We start from the raw sequence: 22,492 nt of genomic DNA, 5'->3' as shown, positions 1-22,492 counted from the left end.
TCCACATTGCACAAGTAGTGAAGATATTACATATGATAATGACAGTGACATGTAGAAATAAAGAGGTTTTGATGCATTATATAATGGCTTGATCAGGCCTCATATAGATTATTGTGAACAGATGTGGTCGCCGGGTTTTCATGCTTATGAGGATAGAAATGGTCCAGAGATGATTCACAAAGGTTGGCTGTGAACAGGTTGAGTGAATGTAAATTGCAAAGCCTCATTTATAAGAGGAATGGGTGGGTATGATTGATACATATAAACTAGTCATGGGTTATTATCAGGTTGATATGGAAGAGATTTTTCATAGAATGAGAGAGGGGTAGAACAAGATGCCATCACTTGAAATGGTATAAAGAGAGTGTAAGGAGGAGTGAGTAGTAGGTTCTTTGCATGGAGATTGTTTGGTGAGTCGAATGCATTGCCTGAGTGTGTTGTGAATGTAGACACATTTAATCATTTTAAGGCATGGTTGGATTAGCATTGTGTGTGTAATAGTGTGTGCCTCTGACCCTTATGAGTCTCTGACTCCATGAGGGTTGGATGTTAATAATTATAATAAAAATAAATAAACGAGCTTGCACTGAAACTACAAGCCCATTACTTTGTCAAAAGAAATGGGGTTGTAGAACAAGTCAGAATCTATTAGAATCTTCCTGAATTAACACATCAGTAGTGCTCCTTGTAATTCTGTCGAACTTTGCATCATCCACATGCAGCTGAAGATTCCTAGTCGGTCAACATTTTATATAATTTACAAACAAGTTAAATAGCATTTATGGGGGATCACTTGGATCAACACTCTTCTATAATGCCATCTGTTAGTGCATGCTTAGTCTCTGCATTCATCCATTTCGCATTTATCATTAACTACATGGTATGCTTTCTGGAAGATAAAAGGAGTAGTGTTTGAGGCATTGGATTTGAGGAGTAAGCAAGGAAAACAGTGGTGGTAGTAAGAAAAAATGATTTGAATGGGAACAAGGAGAATGTAAGGCTGGATATCAGGAGGTTATTGAGAAGTATAAAAGATAATAGTGTGATAGGAAATGTAGTCAATGAGTTGCCCAGGTATGACAGTAATGAGCTGAGGCAGAGAGTAAGAATTATGAATGATGTATTAGTGGAAATATGTGAAGAGAAAACTGTGCAGTATGTGAATGTGTAAAAAGAGTTTAAATGATGAATTGAACTGTATAAGAGTGATGGACTAGTTGTTATGGTATGAATCATTTGGATAGGCTGCTGTTGATAGATAGAAAGTAATGACTGCAAAGAATGGATATCAGCAGTTAAGAAATTATGTGGAAGAGCAGAAGAGTAAGTAAGTAAGAACGGATTCAAATTGTGATTATGAATGGATAAATGGGTAGTATGATTTTAGAGAATGAAAAATCAAGTGTCCAAGACAAACAGGGAAATAGGAGAGAGAGTGCTCAGGAATGGACAGGAGAACACAGTTCTGAAAAAAAAAAAAAAAGGTTGCCGCTCAAAGAGGAAGTGAATGTATGAGTAAAAATAAAGGAATGGGATGGCTTGGGATGCAGAGGGGAAACAGTTGGGTTTAAAGAGGTTTCTGAGATGAGTAATGGAGAGAGGAATTGCTCAAGGAAAGCACAGAGAAAACACATTTTAATAAATGGTAACAGCAGAACTTGTTATTGATCCAAAAGTGAACAGCTATGTTTGTATGTGAATGCTAGAAATGTCAGAAATGGAGGCACAAAATTGTTGCTTTTATTGGGTTTGTTCACAATAAAAATTGTTAGAAGAAGTGAGCTGTGTTTGGATGAGGATGACATCTTGACAGGAACAGAAATGGTAGCTTATGGTTCATGGGGACATGGTTCATGGTAAAAAAAAAAAAAAGATAGTTTGTGGTGTTAATACAAAGATAGAAAAGATTAAAAAAAGGAGTTGGAGTGCTGTTGATGATAGAAAAGGTGTTAAGCCCATGTGAGGTAGAGATGCAAGGGGAGGAAATAGTGGCAGTAGATTTTGAGGCAGATAGATAGAGGTGAACAGAATTAAATACCGTATTTTTCCATGTATAAGATGCCTCCAATGCATAAGACAAACCCTACTTTTTCAAACCCAACAATAAGAAATCAATATTTTAAACATAAAACAGAACGCATTTGATATTTTTTTAAATATTTGCTGCATTATATTTAGTATATTTAGTAATTAGGTAATATTTTTAAAATACATACTAAGAAATTATGCATTGCTCATGACAATCGTTTTTTATTTTCAGGCATTTTTATGGGCTAGTGCCCAAAATATTGTTAATGCATTAACTTACCCCACCAACGAGTTGCGGATGTATGAATGCTTTCAGAGTTCTGATTGGTTTATTCAGAATCAGCCGTTAATGACGTCAGTCGACATAGTTAACAAAGACTAGTGATTGGCGGAAGCCTGTTCGCGGAGACAAGGTACCGGCAGTTTCGCCACGGCAACCACAGGTCTCTCCCCCCCCTGTGTATAAGACAACCCCCAATTTTTGGTCTAAAAATTTTAGAAAAAAAAAGTATCGTCTTATACACAGGAAAATACGGTACTTAGTTGGATGTTGCTATAGATCTGGGAATGTGAAGAGTATCGACCATGAAATGTATAAGCAAATTAGCCAAGGGTTTAGGAAAAGGGTGATCATTATTGGGTATTTTTATTTATGGCAGTACAAATTGGGATGACAATTTGGCATCTGGAAGTAAAGAGAATGTTATTATACTTGACTTTGTGTCAAATCCTTCTCTCTCTCTCTCTCTCTCCAGTTGATGAGAACAACATAATGTAAATAACAGGGCAGTTGCCAGTTATCTGAGAAAAGGATATATGTGAAACTATAGGGTTGGTGATTATGAAAAGCTCAGATGACATGTAGCATGCAATGATGAGTTGAGTAAGGAGTTCAATGTTGCTTGGATGCTATTTGAGAACTGTGTGGCAGAAGCAGTGTCTAAATGTATTCCAAGAGTCAGAAGGTTATATAATGTAACGGTGAAATGGATGAATGCACAGATTAAGCATCCAATACAGATGGCATTATAGAAGCAACATAAGATGAGTGGTAATAATCAGTTCCATGAGAAGTACAGAGAACAGGCAAGTATTGTGATTTAATGCTTATGAGATTGGAGGGCATTGACAGAATCTTATCTCTATAAAAACATGGCCTTCCCAAAAACATGATTTTGCACTAGGAAGAAAGAACATAAAACACAGTCTCTTGTTGACTCCAAGGAAACATTTCTACTACCTGTTGCATAGTAATTAATCTAATAACAGTAAGTAAAACATACAGTATCAGATAAGTAAGGCTTATCATTATCAGATCACATACTAAGTTTTAATGGAATGGAGTTGCTCCCTTGAATAAAGATGAATAATTCAAAAAGAGTCTCACGAACATGGAACAAGAAGCATGGAAATATTCAAAGATATTGTTAACTATTTTTAATGAACTAGTTGTCTATTTTTTAACCATATACCATAAGTTCAGACCAGTTCACTGAAGATTTCCATTTTTAGTTCCATCTAGACTTTTTTTGGTTGAAAACTGTGATGCAGTAAATGATAAATAGACTGAATAGTTCTACCAAGCACATTATGATACAATAATACCAGAGTAAATGGTAAGCTATTATAATAGGTGATTACTTTTGTTGTCTCTATCATACTATCAAGGGAAAGTCACTAATAACTGAAATATACAATATGTGTAATTTTTTTTATCTTAAAAATGCATCTTCATCAAAGAGAAAATTTCATAACAGGTGCACCTGGAGACACTGTTGAGGGAATTCCTGGAATTCCTGGACCACCTGGATTAAAGGGGGAGCTTGGCTTTGAAGGAATACCTGGAAGACCTGGACTACCAGGCCTTCCTGGTGCAAAAGGTAAGTTTCTATTATTGTAATGTTTCTTAGATATGTACTAGATCAATTACTGCTAAAAAAAAAAAAACAGTGTTCAGCAGGTATTTCATTTTTAGGAATTATTTTCCTAAACAGTCTTTTAATATCCATAATATGCAACTAAATGATTTTATCATAATCATCAAATACCTGATATGTAACTTCAGAGAAGGGTGCACAGGATATTATGAGAGTACTATCTGAAAATTTTACATCATCACTGTCTTAATATCAACAATTTTCTTCCAAATTAATCTGTCATCTGTCAGGATTCCAGTATTGTCAGATATTATATTTTAGTCTTTCAAAAGCACTTTTGATTCTGTTACTCCATCTAGATCTTGGTCTTCTTTTAGGTGATTTTCTCTATCCTGGCAAAAAAAACATTTTGCAACATTGTGAGTTCAATGTTGCAAAATGTAAGGTTTTAAAATTTGGAAAACAAAGATGGGATGCAGAATTTATGCTTGGTAAGAATATATTGTTGGAAGTAGAGGAAATAAGCGATCTGGGAGTGATAGTGGATAAGGATCTAAAATTTAGGGGTCACATCGCCAAAATTGTGAAGACAACACAAAGACTTCTGGGAATGATGAGGAGGACACTGACGTGTAGAAGTAGGGAGATTCTTGTTCCATTGTATAAGGCTTTGATTAGGCCACACATGGACTATTGTGCCCAGATTTGGTCACCTGGTTTTCAGAAGGATGAAGAGATGTTGGAAAGGGTCCAAAGGCGACTGACTAAGGTAGTTTCTGACCTCTGGAATGTCGAGTATGAGGAAAGATTGAAAAGATGTAATTTGCAGAGACTAGTGGAGAGAAGGAAGAGGGGAGATATGATAGAGACCTACAAGTTGGTAAGGGGTTGCTATAGGATCAATGGTGGAGAAGTTCTACAGCGAATAGTGGGAGATCAGGGGAGAACCAGAGGTCATCCCTGGAAACTGTATAAAGAGGGTGTGAGTAGGGGAGTGAGAGGCAGGTTTTTTTCGTGCAGAGTTGTGAATGATTGGAATGCCTTGCCTGAGAGTGTGGTGTCTGCAAGGAGTTTGAATGTGTTTAAGACCCGGTATGATGAGATGTGTGTGAGATAAAAGGACCTCCTAGATGAGTCTTTGACTCCATTAGGTCTTGTTTAATAATAATAATAATAATAAAACACTTCTTTTGCTAACCTTTCCTCTCTCATTCTGTGTAAGTGACTACCACCTGAGATTAGCTTTGCATGCATGTTCCTGAATGCTAACAACATCAAGTTCTTTCCTAATACTCTCATGTTTAATATGACTGCCATTTTCGTCCCCTTTTTACTCTCTTCATCTTTTCTTTCTCAAAAGAAAAGATTGGGGAGGGTGCTAGTGGGTCAAGCGCTACGGACGTGTTTTGAAGAGCTCCTGATTCAGATAAGTTTTACTAGGAATAATTAAGTATATATGCATAATACTTTAAGTAAGAGCGGCTGTAAACGTTTTACGCTACCGATATTATTAGTGTGGTTTTTTTTTTTCTTGCTTAAACTAAATACGAAAACGTTAATATTAGACCTAGTAACCTGCAGAGAAAAAAAAAAAATGGCGGCGGCATTGTCATTCCATGATTTTAATTTGGATTTCAGTCGGTTCGTTAAGTGTGAGGTCTGTTATATGTATTCCTTCGATTACATAAATGATTTGTGGATGTTTAGTGCGGATGGAAGAAGGGTGTGTGCGAAATGTGACCTGAACGAGGAATTGATGAATACGAAGATGAAGTTAATGACAGAAAGTGCTAGTACCGATTGTGTCGCGAGTACACGTTTGAAAGAGAAGGATGGTGAGAAAGACAGGCGAAAAAATGTTAAAAAATCAGGAAAAAAGAAAAAGAGTGATTTGACAACCGTAACGGATGTTAAAAGGGATGAAAGTGAGGCGGAAAGAAACGAAATCGAGAGAACGAATGAAAGTAGAAATGGCGTGATGCAGAAATCGCAAGTAAAAAAAAATCGAAAGAATGAATGATAGCGAAAAAAGAATGACTGATGGCGAAAGTTGGACACATGTAGGAACGAAAGTACTGAACCAAAGAAAGATGAATGACAGTAAAAGTGAGAAGAATGATAGCGAAAGTTGGGTGCATGTTAGTCCGAAAGTACGGAAACAAAGAAAGATATGTGAGAGTGAAAGTGAGAAGAATGATAGTGAAAGTTGGATGTATGTTGGACCGAAAGTACGGAAACAAACAAGGATGAATGAGCGGGAAAGTTAGAAGAGGGGGTCGAGAGTTAGAAAGTTAGAAAGATTTAATGATAGAGAGAATGTGTCGCGAGGTTCGGAAGGTGAATTGGATTGGATGAAGCAAGAAATGAAATGGATGCGGAATGAAATTAAGAGAATTCAGGTCAAAACTATTAAAATAAATCATGATGGCATGAAAGAGTTAACAAAAGAAGAGCGAATGGCGTTGTATGGCGACTCCATTATTAAAGGTGTGCTAGAGGATAAAATGCACAAGGTATGTTTTCCAGGTGGTAAAATGAGTAGAGTGATTGAGGCATTGAATATGAGGCGGGAACGAGCAAAAGAGTTAATTGTATTAATTGGCACAAATGATTTGAGAGAGAACAAAGAGCATGTCAAAATGAATGTCAGGAGACTGCTTGGAAAGATAAAGGAGAATAGTGTGACAGGAAGGGTAGTCAGTGTGTTGCCTAGGTATGATTGTGGTGAAATGAGGTGGAGAGCAAGGATTATGAATGATATTCTGGCTGAAATGTGTGAGGAGATAGGAGTACAGTTTGTTAATGTGTGGAATGAGTTTGAGGGACGAAGTGAGCTGTATGGGAGCGATGGACTGCATTTCAGTGGTTATGGTGTGAGTCGCTTGGAGAGACTGCTGCTGGAAAGTGGAGAAGTGAATAGAGAGAATGAATCAGATCGAGAGGGGAGTGATGTGGAAGAGCAGGAGAGTAAGACAGGAGAGATTGAAGGAGTGGAAATGAATGGGGAAGTGAGTGGTATGAGTATATAAAATGAGAGAATGGGTGTGCAAGAGGAGCAGGGAAATGGGGAGGCTCAGGGTGGACAGGGATACACAGCGTGAGAAAGGTGAATGCTCCAAGAGGAGGTGAGAGCATGTGTAGGCAGGAAAGTAATGGGATGATCAGGTATCAAAAGGAAACAGATGGAATTGCAAAGGGTTCTAAAATGAAGAAGCAGAAAGGGAAATGGCCCCAGTCCAGCATGGAGAGATCACATCGAGTGAGTGGTATCAGTGGAACTAGCTGTAGATCCAGAAATGAGTTGTTGTGTTTGTATACCAATGCTAGAAGTATAAGAAACAAGGCAGATGAAATGGTTGCACTAATTGCGTCTGTGCACCCAGAGATTGTTGGAATAAGTGAGACATGGTTAGATGAGGATGACATCCTGACAGGAATAGAGATGGAAAGTTATGATGTATTTCGTGAGGATAGAAGGGGTAAAAAGGGAGGGGGAGTGCTATTGATGATAGAGAAAGAGTTATGTCCATACAAGGTAGAGATGCAAGAGGGAAATGGGGCCAGTGGTTTTGAGGCAGTATGGTGTGAGATAGAGGTGAATAGAATCAAATACTTGGTCGGATGTTGTTATAGACCTGGTAATGTGGATGGTGGTGATAGTGAAATGTATAGGCAAATAAGCCAAGCAAATAAGAAAAGGGTGATCATTATGGGTGATTTTAATTATCACAATATAGACTGGAATGAAGAGATAGCAACTGGAAGTAAAGAAAATGAGTTTCTTGAGTTTTTGAGGGATAACTTCCTCAGACAGTATGTAACAGAGGGCACAAGAGGATTAAGGGTCTTGGATTTGGTCATCTCATCGGAGGATGTAATTATCAATGAGGTATCAAATCATCCACCAATTGGTGAAAGTGACCATGAGGTGATTACTTGGGTGGTTGCCAGCAGTGCAAGGACCCCAGTGAAAAAAAGGGTATATGTGGAACTACAAGGGGGGTGATTATGAAGAGCTCAGGAGACAGCTTGCAGGTGTAGCATGGAATGAGGAGTTAGCTGGAAAAGAGATCAATGCAGCTTGGGGGATTTTCAAAAAATATTTAGTAGATGCAATGTCTAAATGTATACCATGGGTGAGAAGGTTAATTAAGGTAGGTGTGAGATGGAAGAATAAAGAGATTAAGCATGCAATACAGAGAAAAAGGGCATTTTGGAGGCAGCATAAGAGAAGTGGAAGTAACCAATTTCATGAGGTCTACAAAGACCAGGCAAGGAGGGTGACTTGGTTGGTGAGAGTAGCTAAAGAGAGGTATGAACAGCAGTTAGCTAATGAAGCTAAAAAGAATCCTAGGGAGTTCTTTCGATATGTAGCCAGCAAAAGAAAGAATGATTATGGAAGGATGACACTGATTGGAGGAAATGGTATAAAGACAGCTGTTGCAGAATGTGTGGTGGAGATACTTAATGAGCAGTTCATAAAGGTCTTTCAATCTTGTGAATGTGACTTCATGGAGAGATTGAGAGCAGTTGATGATTGGGAAGAGAGACTGACCGTAAGTGAGCAAGAGGTTTATGGGGGAGTTGAGCAATGTAGATGTAAATAAGGCTGTGGGACTTGATAATATATCACCATGTATTCCGAAGGAATGTGCCAGGGAGTTGATGCCGACCTTGACATATTTTTTTAATACAAGTCTTGTAATGGGTCAAGTTCCTAGTGTGGAACTTGACCCAATACAGGAAGGAAGGCAAGATTGTGCCACTACATAAAGGAAGTGATCGAACTCAAGCATCAAACTATATGCTTACTTGTGTGTCAGGTGTTGTAGTTAAGTTGTTGGAGAAGCTTATGAAAACTATGATCCAGAATTTGGTTGACGACAATGGTATTATCTCGGATGGACAGCATGGATTTGCTAATGGAAGTTCATGTCTTAGTAATCTACTTAATTATTACAATAAGGTGGCTACTTCCATGGACAGAGGAGAATGATACATAGTAATATACTTAGGTTTTGCAAAGTCCTTCGATAGATTACCACACGATAAGTTGATAATCAGACTAGAGCAGATGGAATTGGATATTAGATTGGGCATTGGATTGGAGACTGGCTATCTGGATAACTTATAGGTATCAATAAGTCTGGTATGGGGGAGCGATATCCAGGAAAAGCAAAAGTTACTAATGAAAGCAAAAGTTACTAATGATGTACCTCAGGGGTTTGTTTAACTTGTATATTAATGATATTAGTGAAGATTTAAATGGAGGTATTCAGTTGTTTGCCGATGATGCAAAGTTGGAACGAACCATGAAGAGTAGAGAAGATGTTGTGGCCTTATAAGAAAACTTGAATAAATCGAGTGATTAGGCACAGGAATGGGGATGCGAGTTCAATGTTGCAAAATGTATATTATTATTATTATTATATGACACCTCCAGGGAGTCCAAAGATTCATCGAGGGAGGTCATCTTCTCACCAACTCTGTCTACTCTACAGCTCATTCTGACCAGAACTACACCAATGCCATCTACTGCCCACCACCACCACTAGTATTTCCACAGACAATCACAAATGTTCATGCCCACAGCGGGATTCGAGCCTGCAACCTCTTGGCTGGAGAGCAGATACGCTAACCAGTCATCCACCCAGGCTGGCTGTAAGATTTTAAAAGTAAAATGTAAGGTTTTAATATTTTGAAAACAAAAATGGGATGTAGAATTTATGCTTGGTGAGGATATATTTTCGGAGGTGAAGGAAATAAGCCAAAATTGTGAAGACAACACAAAGGCTTCTGGGAATGCTGCGGAGGACACTGACCAAGAATGGCTCTCTTCATGTTGCCCATAGTCTTCTGACAAAAAGAAATCTGAAGAATCCTAAATAAACTGGACACAAACAACTCATCTAATCCTGAATGGTATCCCAGCTATTGTGCTAAAAATTGTGACCCAGAACTAATACCTATCCTGTATCGCCTCTTCATCCTATCCTATTCAACTGGCATCCACCCTACAACATGGAAACAGGTCCACATCCAACCCATTCCAAAGGAAGGTGATAAATGCCAACCAATGAACTACTGTCCGATTACTTTTACTTCTCTACTCTCTAAAGCTATGGACAAGGTCATTACCTACCATCTCTTGAACAACTTAAAGTCACACCAACTGATCAGTGACCAGCAGTATGAATTCCACCTAATGATCTACAACTGATCTTCTTGCTGTCACCATCTGCCTTTGGACTCAGGTCATAGAGAAATTTGGAAAAACTCACATGGTTGCCCTCGACATTTCAAAGGCATTCAGTCGCGTTAGGCACATGGGCCTACTTAACAAACTGACATCCTGTGGTCTGTATTCCTCACTCAGCAACTGGATCACCAACTTTCTCACTGATCGCTCACTGCATGTCATGGTGGACGGGTTATTCTCCTCAAATTTCTCCGCCAATGCAGGAGTACTCCAGGGTTCTGTTCTGTTCTTTCACCCACTCTCTTCCTTTTGTATATAAATGACATGCTTTCTTAGACTTCCAATCTTATCCATAGCTTTGTTGAAGACAGTACACTCCATTCCTCCTTTTCATTCAGCAAACTTTGTAGTGCTCAAATATTACAATCCGTAAGATCTACCATGACTAGCAAACTGAACTCATATCTCCTAGCTATATCTCAATGGGGCAGTGACAACCTTGTAAACTTCAATGCCATCAAAACAGTCCTGTCTGACCTCTCAGAAGAAAAAGCTTACATACCCCCCCCCCCCCCACACACACACTCACCTTCACCTTCAGTCATACTGTGATATCAAAGTACAATCTCTCTTCTTGGACTGACTTGCACCTCAGATCTTTACTAGCACAACTACATTTCAACTATAGCTTCTGCAGCTGCCAAAAAACTTGGTGTACTTTTTCCACAAGATACTGCTTCGCATCTTCACAGCTGCTAATTCTATACAAAGCCCCAGCAATGGAGTATTGCTCTCTCATGTTTAGGGTGGTTCACCAAAATAATCTCTAAGATTGCACAATTCTCTCCAGAAAAGGGTATTCTGGCTAATTAATGACCCTCCTCTCACATATCCACTTCAACCCCTCTCTCACAGACATTAAGTTTCTGCCTTGTGCCTCTTCTACAGTTACTTTCTTAGATAGTGCTGTGCTGAATTGGCCACTATTATTCCCCCATTCTCCTCCAAAATCATTAACACAAACACTCACCAAACCAACTTCACTGCCTCTTCTTTCATTCCATCTACTGCTGTCCTTTGGAAGAGTTTCCTCCACTCTTCCTTCCCCAAAGATTATAACTATCAGCTGTTCAAGCAAAATGTGAACAGATTCCTCTTTTCTTCTATTTCTCTTGCCTGTACACGGCACTGTGCAATGGGTCATGTGGCCTTTCATGTGTGGATATATATTAAAAAAAATAATAATAAATCATATATTTCGTCTCAGTCATTGAGACATCATCATGAAAACAATATTGAAATTGTAAAATCCTACACAAAATTGCACAAAACAATAAGTGGAAAAGATTAGACTGAAAGCTTAGTCCTGTGAGGGTTACCCTCTATGGATGTTGTTGGATGGGAGGCTGACAATTAATACATCTTAGTATTAATACCTTGGATCCCTTGCACAGGAAGCCAAGGATCTTTGGACCCTAGGATTAAAATGGTCCCTTGAATCCTAGGATACCTTGTACAGAATCAAATGGAAGAAAACTACTAAGCTTCACCACAATAAATACAAATTTGAAAGACTTTTTTAGGGAATCAGTAGCAGATTTAAAAAACCAACCTAATCTTAAAATATGGTTGTATTAAAATTCCCAAGATTTGGCAAAGTTTAATTCTTGGGCCTTCTCTCGAACTGCTTATACTAGCCAACCACACCCCATAGAGGGCACCACTGATAGGACTTGAGGCTTTCAGTGTAATCTTTTTCACTCATGAATTGGCAAGAGCAAGAAGAATGGTTGTTATGGGAGATTTTAACTTTTAAATTTTAAATTGGGGAGAGGAAGATGCATGTAGCAATAAGGGAATGGAATTTCTAGAATTCTTGAGGGACAAATGTCTTAGGCAACATGTAATACAGGGAACAAGAGGTTCAAGAGTTTTGATTTGGTAATAGCATCAGAAGATTTGATAATAACTGAGATCACATCTCTCTCACCAGTTGGAAAGAGTGACCATATGGTTTTGACTTGGAAGATGAATAGACATGCAGGAGTATCAAAGAGACGGGAACGTATATGGAATTATAAAGCAGGTGATTATAATAGTCTTAGACGTCAACTTGGGAAAGTTTCATGGAGGGAACTTTCTCAAGTTCCCTCCAAGAATTGGAAGGATGGGATATCATTAGTGCTTGGGAAATTGTGAAGCAATATTTGTTAGCAGCAATAGTAAATTATAGTCCATGAGTGAAGAAGAGTACATAATTTGGAGTAAAGTGGATGACAAACAATATTAAACAGGAACTGTATGCAAAAAACAGACTATGGAAGATATATAAGGAGACAGGTGAAGAGAAGATGCATGAAGAATATAAGACACAGGACAGAAGAGTGAGTAGTATGGTAAGGAAGGCGAAACTGAAATATGAGAAGAGATTGGCACTAAGATCCAAAGAAAATCCTAGGGAATTTTTTAGCTATATGGCCAGTAGGAGGAGAAATGACTGTGGAAGAATGACATTGTGGGATAAAAATGGGAATATTGTGACTGATGCAGAGGACATAGTGGAATTGTTCAATGAACACTTTATTGGTGTATTTCATCCTGGAGGAGTAAATTTTAATACTAGAGGGATAGGATAGGTTCAAGGTTTACAGGTGCAGGAGGAGAGTGTGTTCCAAATACTGAGTACTCTGGATGTCAGTAAAGCTTTGGGACTGGATGGTATTTCACCACGAGTTTTTAGAGAATGTGCTAAAGAACTGACAGCTCCTTTGACCTTTTCAATGAAAGTCTGGCTGTGGGAAAGGTGCCCAGGGAATGGAAGGAAGGTAAGATAGTGCCATTGCATAAGGGTGGTAGCAGACTGGATGTGTCTAATTATAGACCAGTTTGTGTGTCATTAGTAGTTGTTAAGATCTTGGAGAAAGTAGTGAGGGGACTGTATACAGCATTGGGCAGATGAAGGTAATGTTATCTGTGAGAGTCAACATGGATTTGTGAAGGGGCACTCTTGTTTTAATAATATGCTAGCCTTTTATTAAAACTGGATTTAGGATTGGCTGTCCGATAGGTATCAGAGAGTTCTGTATGGTGGGGCAGTTTCAAGTAGACAGAGGGTTACAAGTGGGGTCCCTCAGGGCTCAGTACTGGGACTTATATTGTTTAACCTTTATATCAATCACATTGTCAGTGGATTGCAAGGGTATATTCAGTTGTTTGCGGATGATGTGAAGCTGGGAAGGGTTATTAGTAATAGTGCAGATGTGGTAGCCTGCACGAGGATTTGAATAAGCTAGACTGATGGACTAATGAATGGGGGTGTCAGTTTAATGCAGCAAAATGTAAGGCCTTGAGGTTTGGGAAACATTGATGGGTTGCTGCATACTCTATTGGAGGAGTTATACTGGAAGAAGTAGGGGAGACAAGAGATCTGGGGTTGATGATTGATATAAACCTGAAATTTAGGGGACATATTGCAAAGGTGGTGAAGGTAACACAGAGGATTACTGTAATACTGAGAAGGACGCTGACTTGGAGATAAAAGGGTTATTGTTCCATTGTATAAGTCTCTGATCAGACCATACTTAGACTATTGTTCTCAGATTTGGTCCCCAGGATTTGAAGGGGATAAATTAACTGTGGAAAGGATACAAAGATGGATAACAAAGATGGTTTCAGGTTACAATGGTAGTTATCAGGATCGACTGAGGGAATGTAGACTGCAGAGTTTGGTGGGTAGAAGAAGGAGAGGTGATATAATTGAGACTTTGAAACTGTTGAGAGGTGGTTACAGGGTTGACACTGGGGAGTTCTTTCACTTTTTTTAACAGCAGGAAGGAGTGATGACAAGAGGCCATCCCTGGAAGTTACGAAAGGAAACTGTGAGCAAGAGGATGAGGAGTGGTTTCTTTGCATGGAGGGTGGTTGAACCATGGAATGCATTGCCTGATAGAGTGATGAGAGCGAGAACGGTCAATGAGTTTAAGGAGTGGTATGATAGACTTTATGTTTCTTAGGAAGGACCTCCCGTGATGAGTCTTTTGACTCCATAGAGGCCTGAATAATAATAATATTAATAATAATTTTGTTTGTGGTTTTACGATCTTAATATATGTTTCCTGACAATGTCTTTTATAGGATTGATTAAATGCATTTTTATTTATTTGTGCTGTTTTTATTCCATTAAACCTTATAATGAGTTCAAATCAAACATGTACATCTAAATAGTCGGTTGTACATGGTCCAGCTAATAAACAATGTTTATAAACTTTTGGTGCCATATTTATGAGTGTTGGTTGGATTATAATGTTAAACGGACAGCTTCCTATACCAAGAAATCATGCTCCTGTTAGTTGAAACTATTTTCAAGCAAAATTACTTTTTGAAAGTTAAAAATGTCTTGCAGTAGCAGTTCTTGAATTTTATTAGACAATCACTAGTCTCCATATCATTTTGACAAAAAATGTGAATATTTTAACAACTGCATAGGTTTCTGCATATCACATTCTTTATTCAGCAGTTTGTATACATGAAATTCTTTGACCAGTACAAATATATTTCAGGAACATGTATAATTTTGATAAATAAAATGATTCAAAAAAAAAAATTTCATTTATTGAATGAATGCAGGTACCAATTTCTTGGATTTAGTTCAGTGATATGGAGTTTCACATTCTTGAGTGGTAGACATGCACTATTTCATATATGTTAGTTTCATGTACTGAGAATTCCATTTCTGCATAGGTCACAGTCATCTTACACATTGTTATTTACTGAGAGCTGATGACCCACCTATGTGTGAAAAATGTAACCTGCACCTCACCATTTGTAATATTCTGATGCAGTGCTCACACTTCACACACAAAAGAAGTGTGGGCACTCTATCAATTTTTTTTTCAAAGTTAACATTGTGCATTTGATGCACAATGTTAACTTTTTACAAATAATTAATTTACGCTATATAAGCACATATGATTATGAATTCTGTTTTTGTGTAGAGACTGCACTGCTTAATTTATACATTTTTTAAAATTTGCTTTTTGTGCAGAACAAATTATTTACTAATTTATTGCTGTAGTACTATTTATTACCTTCTGCCATGCTGTCACCTTTTCTTTTGTGTAGTATTGCTGTCCTTGTGCCAGTAAACCATAAATCAATCAATCAATCAGTCATGAACTCCATAAGGTCATCAGTTAGGAAAGCAGAATACACTACAGATGGATATTCAATGTCAAATAGTAAAATAAGCTCATCTTCTCTACAGCTCCTGTTACCAACCAGATTACATTCATGTTAAGCAGAATACTCACATACCTCACTTTCTGAAATATCTTCATCATTAGATGAGGAACTACTTTATAAATACAAAACACAATTGCAGTCATCATCATAATTATAAGTTAAGAATTTGGATTTCAACACCTGTTTTTTTTTAATTATTATTATTATTATTATTATTTTCTTTTTTGTCAGTGACTTGGAAATCCTATCAGTGTAACATTTAAATATTCTGCATGTGTTTTGTTGGCAAGCATCAGATGCAGTCTCTTATGGAATATAGATAGATTCACCTTTAGTCAGATGAATAGATGGGTATTTATTCTCTATGTGTATTCTCTTCGATGACTTTCAATGAAGCTACTCCTTTTCACTATATATAGTAAAAAACATCCCTCCTCAACAGATACCATATTGCAGATGCAGGAAAAACTGACAATATATTTTTATTAATATACAGATATAATAATTTATATCTGTACTAAATAACAGTACAGAGGCTTTTACAATCTATGCAGTATATTAATTATTATTATTATTATTATTACGCGACACCTCCAGGGAGTCCAAAGACCCATCAAGGGAGGGCACATACTCTGCAACTCTCTGTCTCCACCACTCCATCCACCAACTACAACGAACCGCAACTACCATCATCATCTACATCAGCACCATCTACAGCTCACCACCACCATTATTTTCACAGACAATCACAAACATCCATGCCTGCAGCAGGATTCAAACCTGCAGCCTTTTTGGCTATAGAGTAGGTACACTAACTACTCAGCCAACCATGGCAATTTAGGAAAAATTAATATAATTAGAGGCGACAAGAATGAAAAGGATCCTACATAATGAAAAACACGTCTCCTCCTATGGACACTGTGCTGCATACACAACAGCAAAACAGTTTTATTTCAGCACCAAACACAGTATCTAACTAAATACATTTGTCCTGATATCATCTTTCTAATTTTCAGTTGCAGAAAAATAACTGCTAACAGTTGTTTATAACATGGTCATTGGGTCACACATGATCAACATGGTCACACACACACACACACATATATATTCATATTTATATATACTGACTATAACCGAGACTAGAATAACGATTAAATTTATTCAAAACGCAACATGTTTCATCGGATTGTCCGACTTCTTCAGGCGTGGGAACATAGAAAGCAAGTTAACACTATAAGAAACATCGTATCACTATAAAACGACTAGAAACTTCAACACGGACTGTAGCTACAGTTCAAAGCTAACTGATTTTATAATAGTCGTTTTATAGCGATACGATGTTTCTTATAGTGTTTACTTGCTTTCTATGTTCCCACGCCTGAAGAAGTCGGACAATCCGATGAAACATGTTGCGTTTTGAATAAATTTAATTGTTATTCTAGTCTCAGTTATAGTCAGTATATATAAATATGAACATATCCCAGTACTGAGTTAATACTACAAATTGCTATATATATATATGATTACCTGGCAGCATTGAAACATATGCAAAATACTGCCAGCATGACGATGTTAAAGAAAATTGTTGATACAAAGCTAGTAATAACCATACCTAACATATCATGACAGTACCTGTCAAGAATTTGAAAATGATGATGATGTTAATTGGCATATATGCTCATTTAATATTTTTCTATTTATCTACTTTAAGGTGAAATTGGAGGTAGTTGCATTGCATGTATACCAGGCACCAAAGGTGAGAAGGGAGAGCGTGGACTAGATGGACTACCTGGTTTACAAGGTCCGAGAGGTGAGCCTGGACCCTATGGATTACCAGGACAAAGAGGAGATGATGGGCTTCCTGGACTGGTAGGACCACCAGGGGATGAGGTATGTGTCAGTGTTTCCAGTACAGCATGTAGCATTTACGAGTATCATTACATTATTATAAACAAAGTGCAACTTAGTATTTAACAGTAAAACTCATATCTATTATTATTGTTGTTCTTATTTTATTACTGTTATTATTATTATCATCATGGAATTTGAATAGTCACATAAATCACCTACAAAACAAACTCTGGATAATTGCAAGCAAACTCCATAGATTAAATGAGATATTCACTTTATTAGGAACGCCTCCCCATTTTCCTAAATGGAGAGCTGTTCCTAATAAAGTAGCAACTCAGTGTAGATTAATACCATTATAGTATAAAAGGATAAAGCTGTTATTTTTTGGGGAAAGAGATGATACTGGCTTTATTCACACAGCAGTGACAGAACAGAAAATGCTAAAAACAAAACATCTATGTCACTATGCATCTATGCTAAAATATTAGATTGAAACCAACTGCATTAGATAGGAAGAACCTCAGACAACTAGCTATGTCACATACAAATATAATTAACAGTATGAAAAAGCCACTCAGAGCTTCTAAATTTCAGATATATTAAACAAATTGCATTTTAAAAACAAATCTTAATTACAGTTAAAAGAGGCCATATGGGCATACTTAGAATACAAAATACACACCCTACATACTTTACGGACTTAATGAGAAGCAGTATATTAGTTCAGGCTTCCCAGTTCAATAATACATCATAGCATTCCTAAGTATTGCATGTGTGAGTGTGTGACTGACTTCTCATCCTACTCCCAACGCATCAATAAATACTAACTAGCCAGTGTCATCCTCAGATAAGTTTAACATAAGGATCAGGGATGCAAAGTGATATATTAACCTAAACTGGGATCAGTATAAAGAAAAAAATTCATTTATAGCAACTGCATTATTTTAAATGCATAAAAAATAAACATTTTAGTTTATAAAATTTGTAAAAAAGTGGATATAACTAATATATGTGTATGTAGATATATCTGTGCAATATACATAGAACATATAAAAATTATAAATAAATTATTACTATTATTGTACAATTATTGTAAAATATCATTTAATTCAACTGTAACTGTAAAAATTAATTATTGTTATTATTATTAATTTATACGCATTTAGTTTTAGCAAAATAGATGCAGTGCTCAGCACTGAAACTTGTATCATAGTGTTATGTTCTTATCTTCTTTCTGTTCAAAAATAATTTCACTGTCAAAGAATTAATTTAAAAAAAAATTAGCACCTCCAGTGAGTAATAATGAAACATAATGAAAGAATGGAAGGACATAATGAAAGAATGCCATTTTAATCCCGAATAACATCATATAGCATATGTTTTCATTTTACATGCACGTGAAATTGTAGCAGCTATTTCAACTGTATTTCATTCTTTGATTTTCTAGATTGATATGTTTAGTTTCTGAATAATAATGAAAAGTTATTATTAAATGATAATGGTAGTAGTAGTATTTGAATATAATAAACATTATTAAATAATAATAATACACAATTATTATTTAATAAAAAAAAATAGTAAAGTATATAGTTGAGTAAAATCCAGGAAGCTTACTGGATTTGTGAAGGATGTTTGGATACAGTATTTCATCAAATATCAAAAGGTTATAAATTAAAACTGTTTGCAGTGAAATTAGTCTGAAAATTAAAATTATTATTAACGTCTAATCTCCATGGAGTCAGAGACTCATCGTGAGAGGTACACACACTCTTGCATACAGTGCTCATTCAACAGTGACATAAAATGATTCAGTGCATCTACATTCACAACGCACTCGGGAAATGCATTCTACTCACCAGTCACTCAACATGTAAAGAACCTGTTCCTCACTTCTCTATTCACACTGACCTTATATAATTTCCACTGATGGTCTCTTGTTCTACCTCCCCCCCCCCAACCCTCTCCCATTCTATGAAAATAATATTCAGTAGTGTACAAATTGAACAACAATTGTCCCAAAAGTGACTCCTATGGCACACTACTAGTGACCTTACTAGTAGGTCAGGATACTGCACCCAAAATAGGAAGGTTACTGATCCAGAATTGGATCAGTGACTGGCTGTCACTAATCGAATTCAGAAGTCTGTTATTCGATCCCGTCTGTTTCAATTAATTTAATAATTTGTCATGTGGCAATCTATCAAACTCTTTTGCAAAATCCAAGTACACCATGTATATGCATCTCTCCTGTCCATGGTATTTATCACCTTGTTATAGTACATAAGTGAGTTATTAAAACATGATCTCCCTTTAACAAACTCATGTTGATAACCACAGAGAATACTGCTGTTATCAGATCATTTCTGTATTCTACTTATCACCAATCTCAGTAGTACGTTCAAAACTCCAGATATACAGATTGACCCATAATTTGAAGCTTATAATCCATTTCCATTCTGTTTAAGTGACTATGCCACCTGAGATTAACTCTGATTATAAACTGCACAAACTCTGAATACTAACAATGTTGGGTTCTCTCCTGACATCAGTGTTTTTAATATGATGCTACCATTGATGCGATCTGTTTACTCTTAATCTTTCTCAGAACTCACATATCTGGTGATCTCCAATCTTTGATCGTCTTTCATTTCTAACATACCTCTCAGATACACATGTCAATTTCTGCCTTGTGTACAGCTTGTTTATTGTTTCGTCTAATTTATTTTCTATTCCATATAAATTTGTTCAGTTGACTTTCATCCATACCAGCTTTGCTAAATTCTGTTTATTTCCATATTTAATTTGTAATCTTCACTAAAAATTTTGGCTCAGTAGCTAAAATGTTTTACTTGTTCTATAGGCTTTTTATTCAGGATGCAATTGAGTTTTCAGTTTTTCTGCCTATTTAAGTTAGTCATGGAATCCTGCAGACTTCTGCTGGATTTATTTCAGAGAATAACACCTTTATAATATTTCATGTTCTTGTGGCCTTGCTTATATATGACAAACATCTGTAAGTTTGGAAATTAGACAAAAATGAGCATATCAGAGACATCAGTAACAATAGAGAAGACAGCTCAGTTCTGGTATTCCATTTCTCCCGCACTCACCACAATACTGAATAGGACAAAAACTCCATGCCTTACATATAAGGGTGGTCTGAAAAGTTCTTGGCCTAAGAATGAAAAAACAAATTTATAATTTCAAAATTATTTTTATTTTTTAACATAATCTCCCTTAAGACTAATTCATTTATTCCAGCGATGCTCCAGTGCCATTATTCCATCCCTATAGTGGTTCTCAGTAAGATCTGCAGAATACCCTTCTACAGCTGCAATCACCTTTTGATTTGAAGGAAAACACTGACTAGCGAGGAAGAGTTTTAGTTTTGGGAAGAGATAGAAGTAATAGGGGGCTAAATCTGGGGAATAGGGTGGATGTTCCAACAATTCATAGCACAGATCCCTTTATTTTCCCATTGCTAAAATACTGTTATGGGCAGGTGCATTGTTCTGATGAAAGATGATTTTTTTCTTCTGCAAACCGGGTCTTTTCTCATGAATTTTTTCATCTAGTCTGGTTAAAAGATTGGAATAATATTCCCTGGTTATTGTTTTACCCTTTTCAAGATAATTAATAAACAAAATGCATTTAGCATCCCAAAACACTGATGCCATGACCTTTCCTGCTGATGGAACCAACTTTGTCTTCTTTGGCGCTGAACAACCGGCTTCTGTCCACTGTTTTCACTGCTGTTTGTATTCTCGTGTGTAATAGTTAATCCAAGTCTCATCCATAGTGATAAATTGTTGCACAAAATCAGTTTTATTCTTTTTAAAATGCTCCAGGCACTGTATCAGATTGCTTGTTTGATCTGTGAGCAAGCGTGGCACCCATCTTAAGCAAAGCTTTTTCATTTGCAATTCTTTGTACAAAATATATCCTACACGTTCTTTTGAAATGCGTATAGTCTCAGCAATTTCATGCACTTTGACTCACCAGTCATCCGATACCATATCATGCACTTGATTAATGATTTCTGGTGTTGTTATACTTTTTTGGTCATCCTTCACGTGGATCATCTTCAGGGCTAGTATGGCCAAGTTTAAACTTGGCAGCCCATTTCTTAATTGTCGAAAATGAAGGAGAAGAGTACCCATAAACTTTTACGAACTTTGAATGAATTTCTTTTGGAGTCAAACCTTCTTTTTCAAAGAATTTCATAACTGCACAATACTCATTTTATCCATTTCATGGGATACAGACAACATTTTTGCTTCAGACAGCTGTATAAAACAAACTAGGTAATAGAATGACTTGCAATTTCACATGGATGCTTACAACAGATGTATCTACTTAGAAAAAAAAAATCTTGCCGATAGTTTTCCTATCTATCGGTCTAGGCCGAGAACGTTTCAGACGACCATCGTAGAAGACCACTTAGGCACCCGCAACATCAAAGAGGCTACGATGATTATCCACTCTCAAGGCACTCTCAACAGAAACCAAAGAATGATTTTATATGGTATTTTGTAAGTCATTTATTAGATCTTTCAACATATAAAATTTTAACTTTTCTGCCAACTATCATGCACACCTACTGAACAATGACTGGCCCATGCCAGCTTACATGCTCTGCATGTTTCTGTTTTTTATTTTTGTGGAATGGTTCCTACATATTCAGTTTTTAGTTATGTAATGTTCATGTTTACCACTTCTTCCATATTTGTTTGTTCTTCCTAACCTAGAAGAAGCCACTAGCATATGTGGTGAAACTAGTTGGTTTAATTAAATATTTATTATGACCTATTAAATCCAATGTTGTTTTTTGTTACATTCCTTTTTTGGTCAATAAAAGCAACATACTCATCAGAATAATGCCATATTTTTAAAGTAAATGGCTGAGATTAATGCCACTTTCCTTCATAAATTGTGATCCATATAGGAGATGAATGACAGTAGAGGTAATGTGTGCCATTGTCTCACACCTGATTTAGCATCAAACCATCTTCCTGTACCTCCTCCACTTCTAATTGCAGATTTACAACTTAAATAGAGACTATATAACATATTATTTACATCTATCCATAGAATTTGCCACCTTGCCATATGCCTTTTTCTTCCAGAAATACAAAACAAATACAGATCCTTGTTATTTTCATTGTTATTAATATAATGGAAATTATAATCATCCTAAGACCACATCATATAAATCATCATCCTAAGGAGTCAAAGACTCATCAGCTAGTTGTATTAAAGTGAGGATCTGATCCTAACAACCTTTTATTTAAGCATG

At 36.7% G+C, this 22,492-nt stretch overlaps 1 protein-coding gene across 1 annotated transcript in view; it reads left to right on the top strand.

Annotated features, from left to right (window-relative positions):
* Window positions 1-22,492, top strand: part of Col4a1 (Collagen type IV alpha 1) — a 903,940-nt gene that overhangs the window by 437,570 nt on the left and 443,878 nt on the right. Inside the window, exons 18-19 of the mRNA XM_090402880.1 lie at window positions 3,786-3,908; window positions 17,057-17,235. Coding sequence (XP_090259006.1) covers window positions 3,786-3,908; window positions 17,057-17,235 — 302 coding nt within the window. The remainder of the gene's footprint in view (window positions 1-3,785; window positions 3,909-17,056; window positions 17,236-22,492) is intronic.

Source organism: Typopeltis vanoorti, chromosome 13 (genome assembly GCF_054136105.1).
Source record: "Typopeltis vanoorti isolate ZY-2024b chromosome 13, IOZ_Tvanoo_1.0, whole genome shotgun sequence".
Lineage (NCBI taxonomy): Eukaryota > Metazoa > Arthropoda > Arachnida > Uropygi > Thelyphonidae > Typopeltis > Typopeltis vanoorti.
Note: the sequence above shows the minus strand (reverse complement) of the source record. Positions and strands in the feature narration are given on the sequence as shown.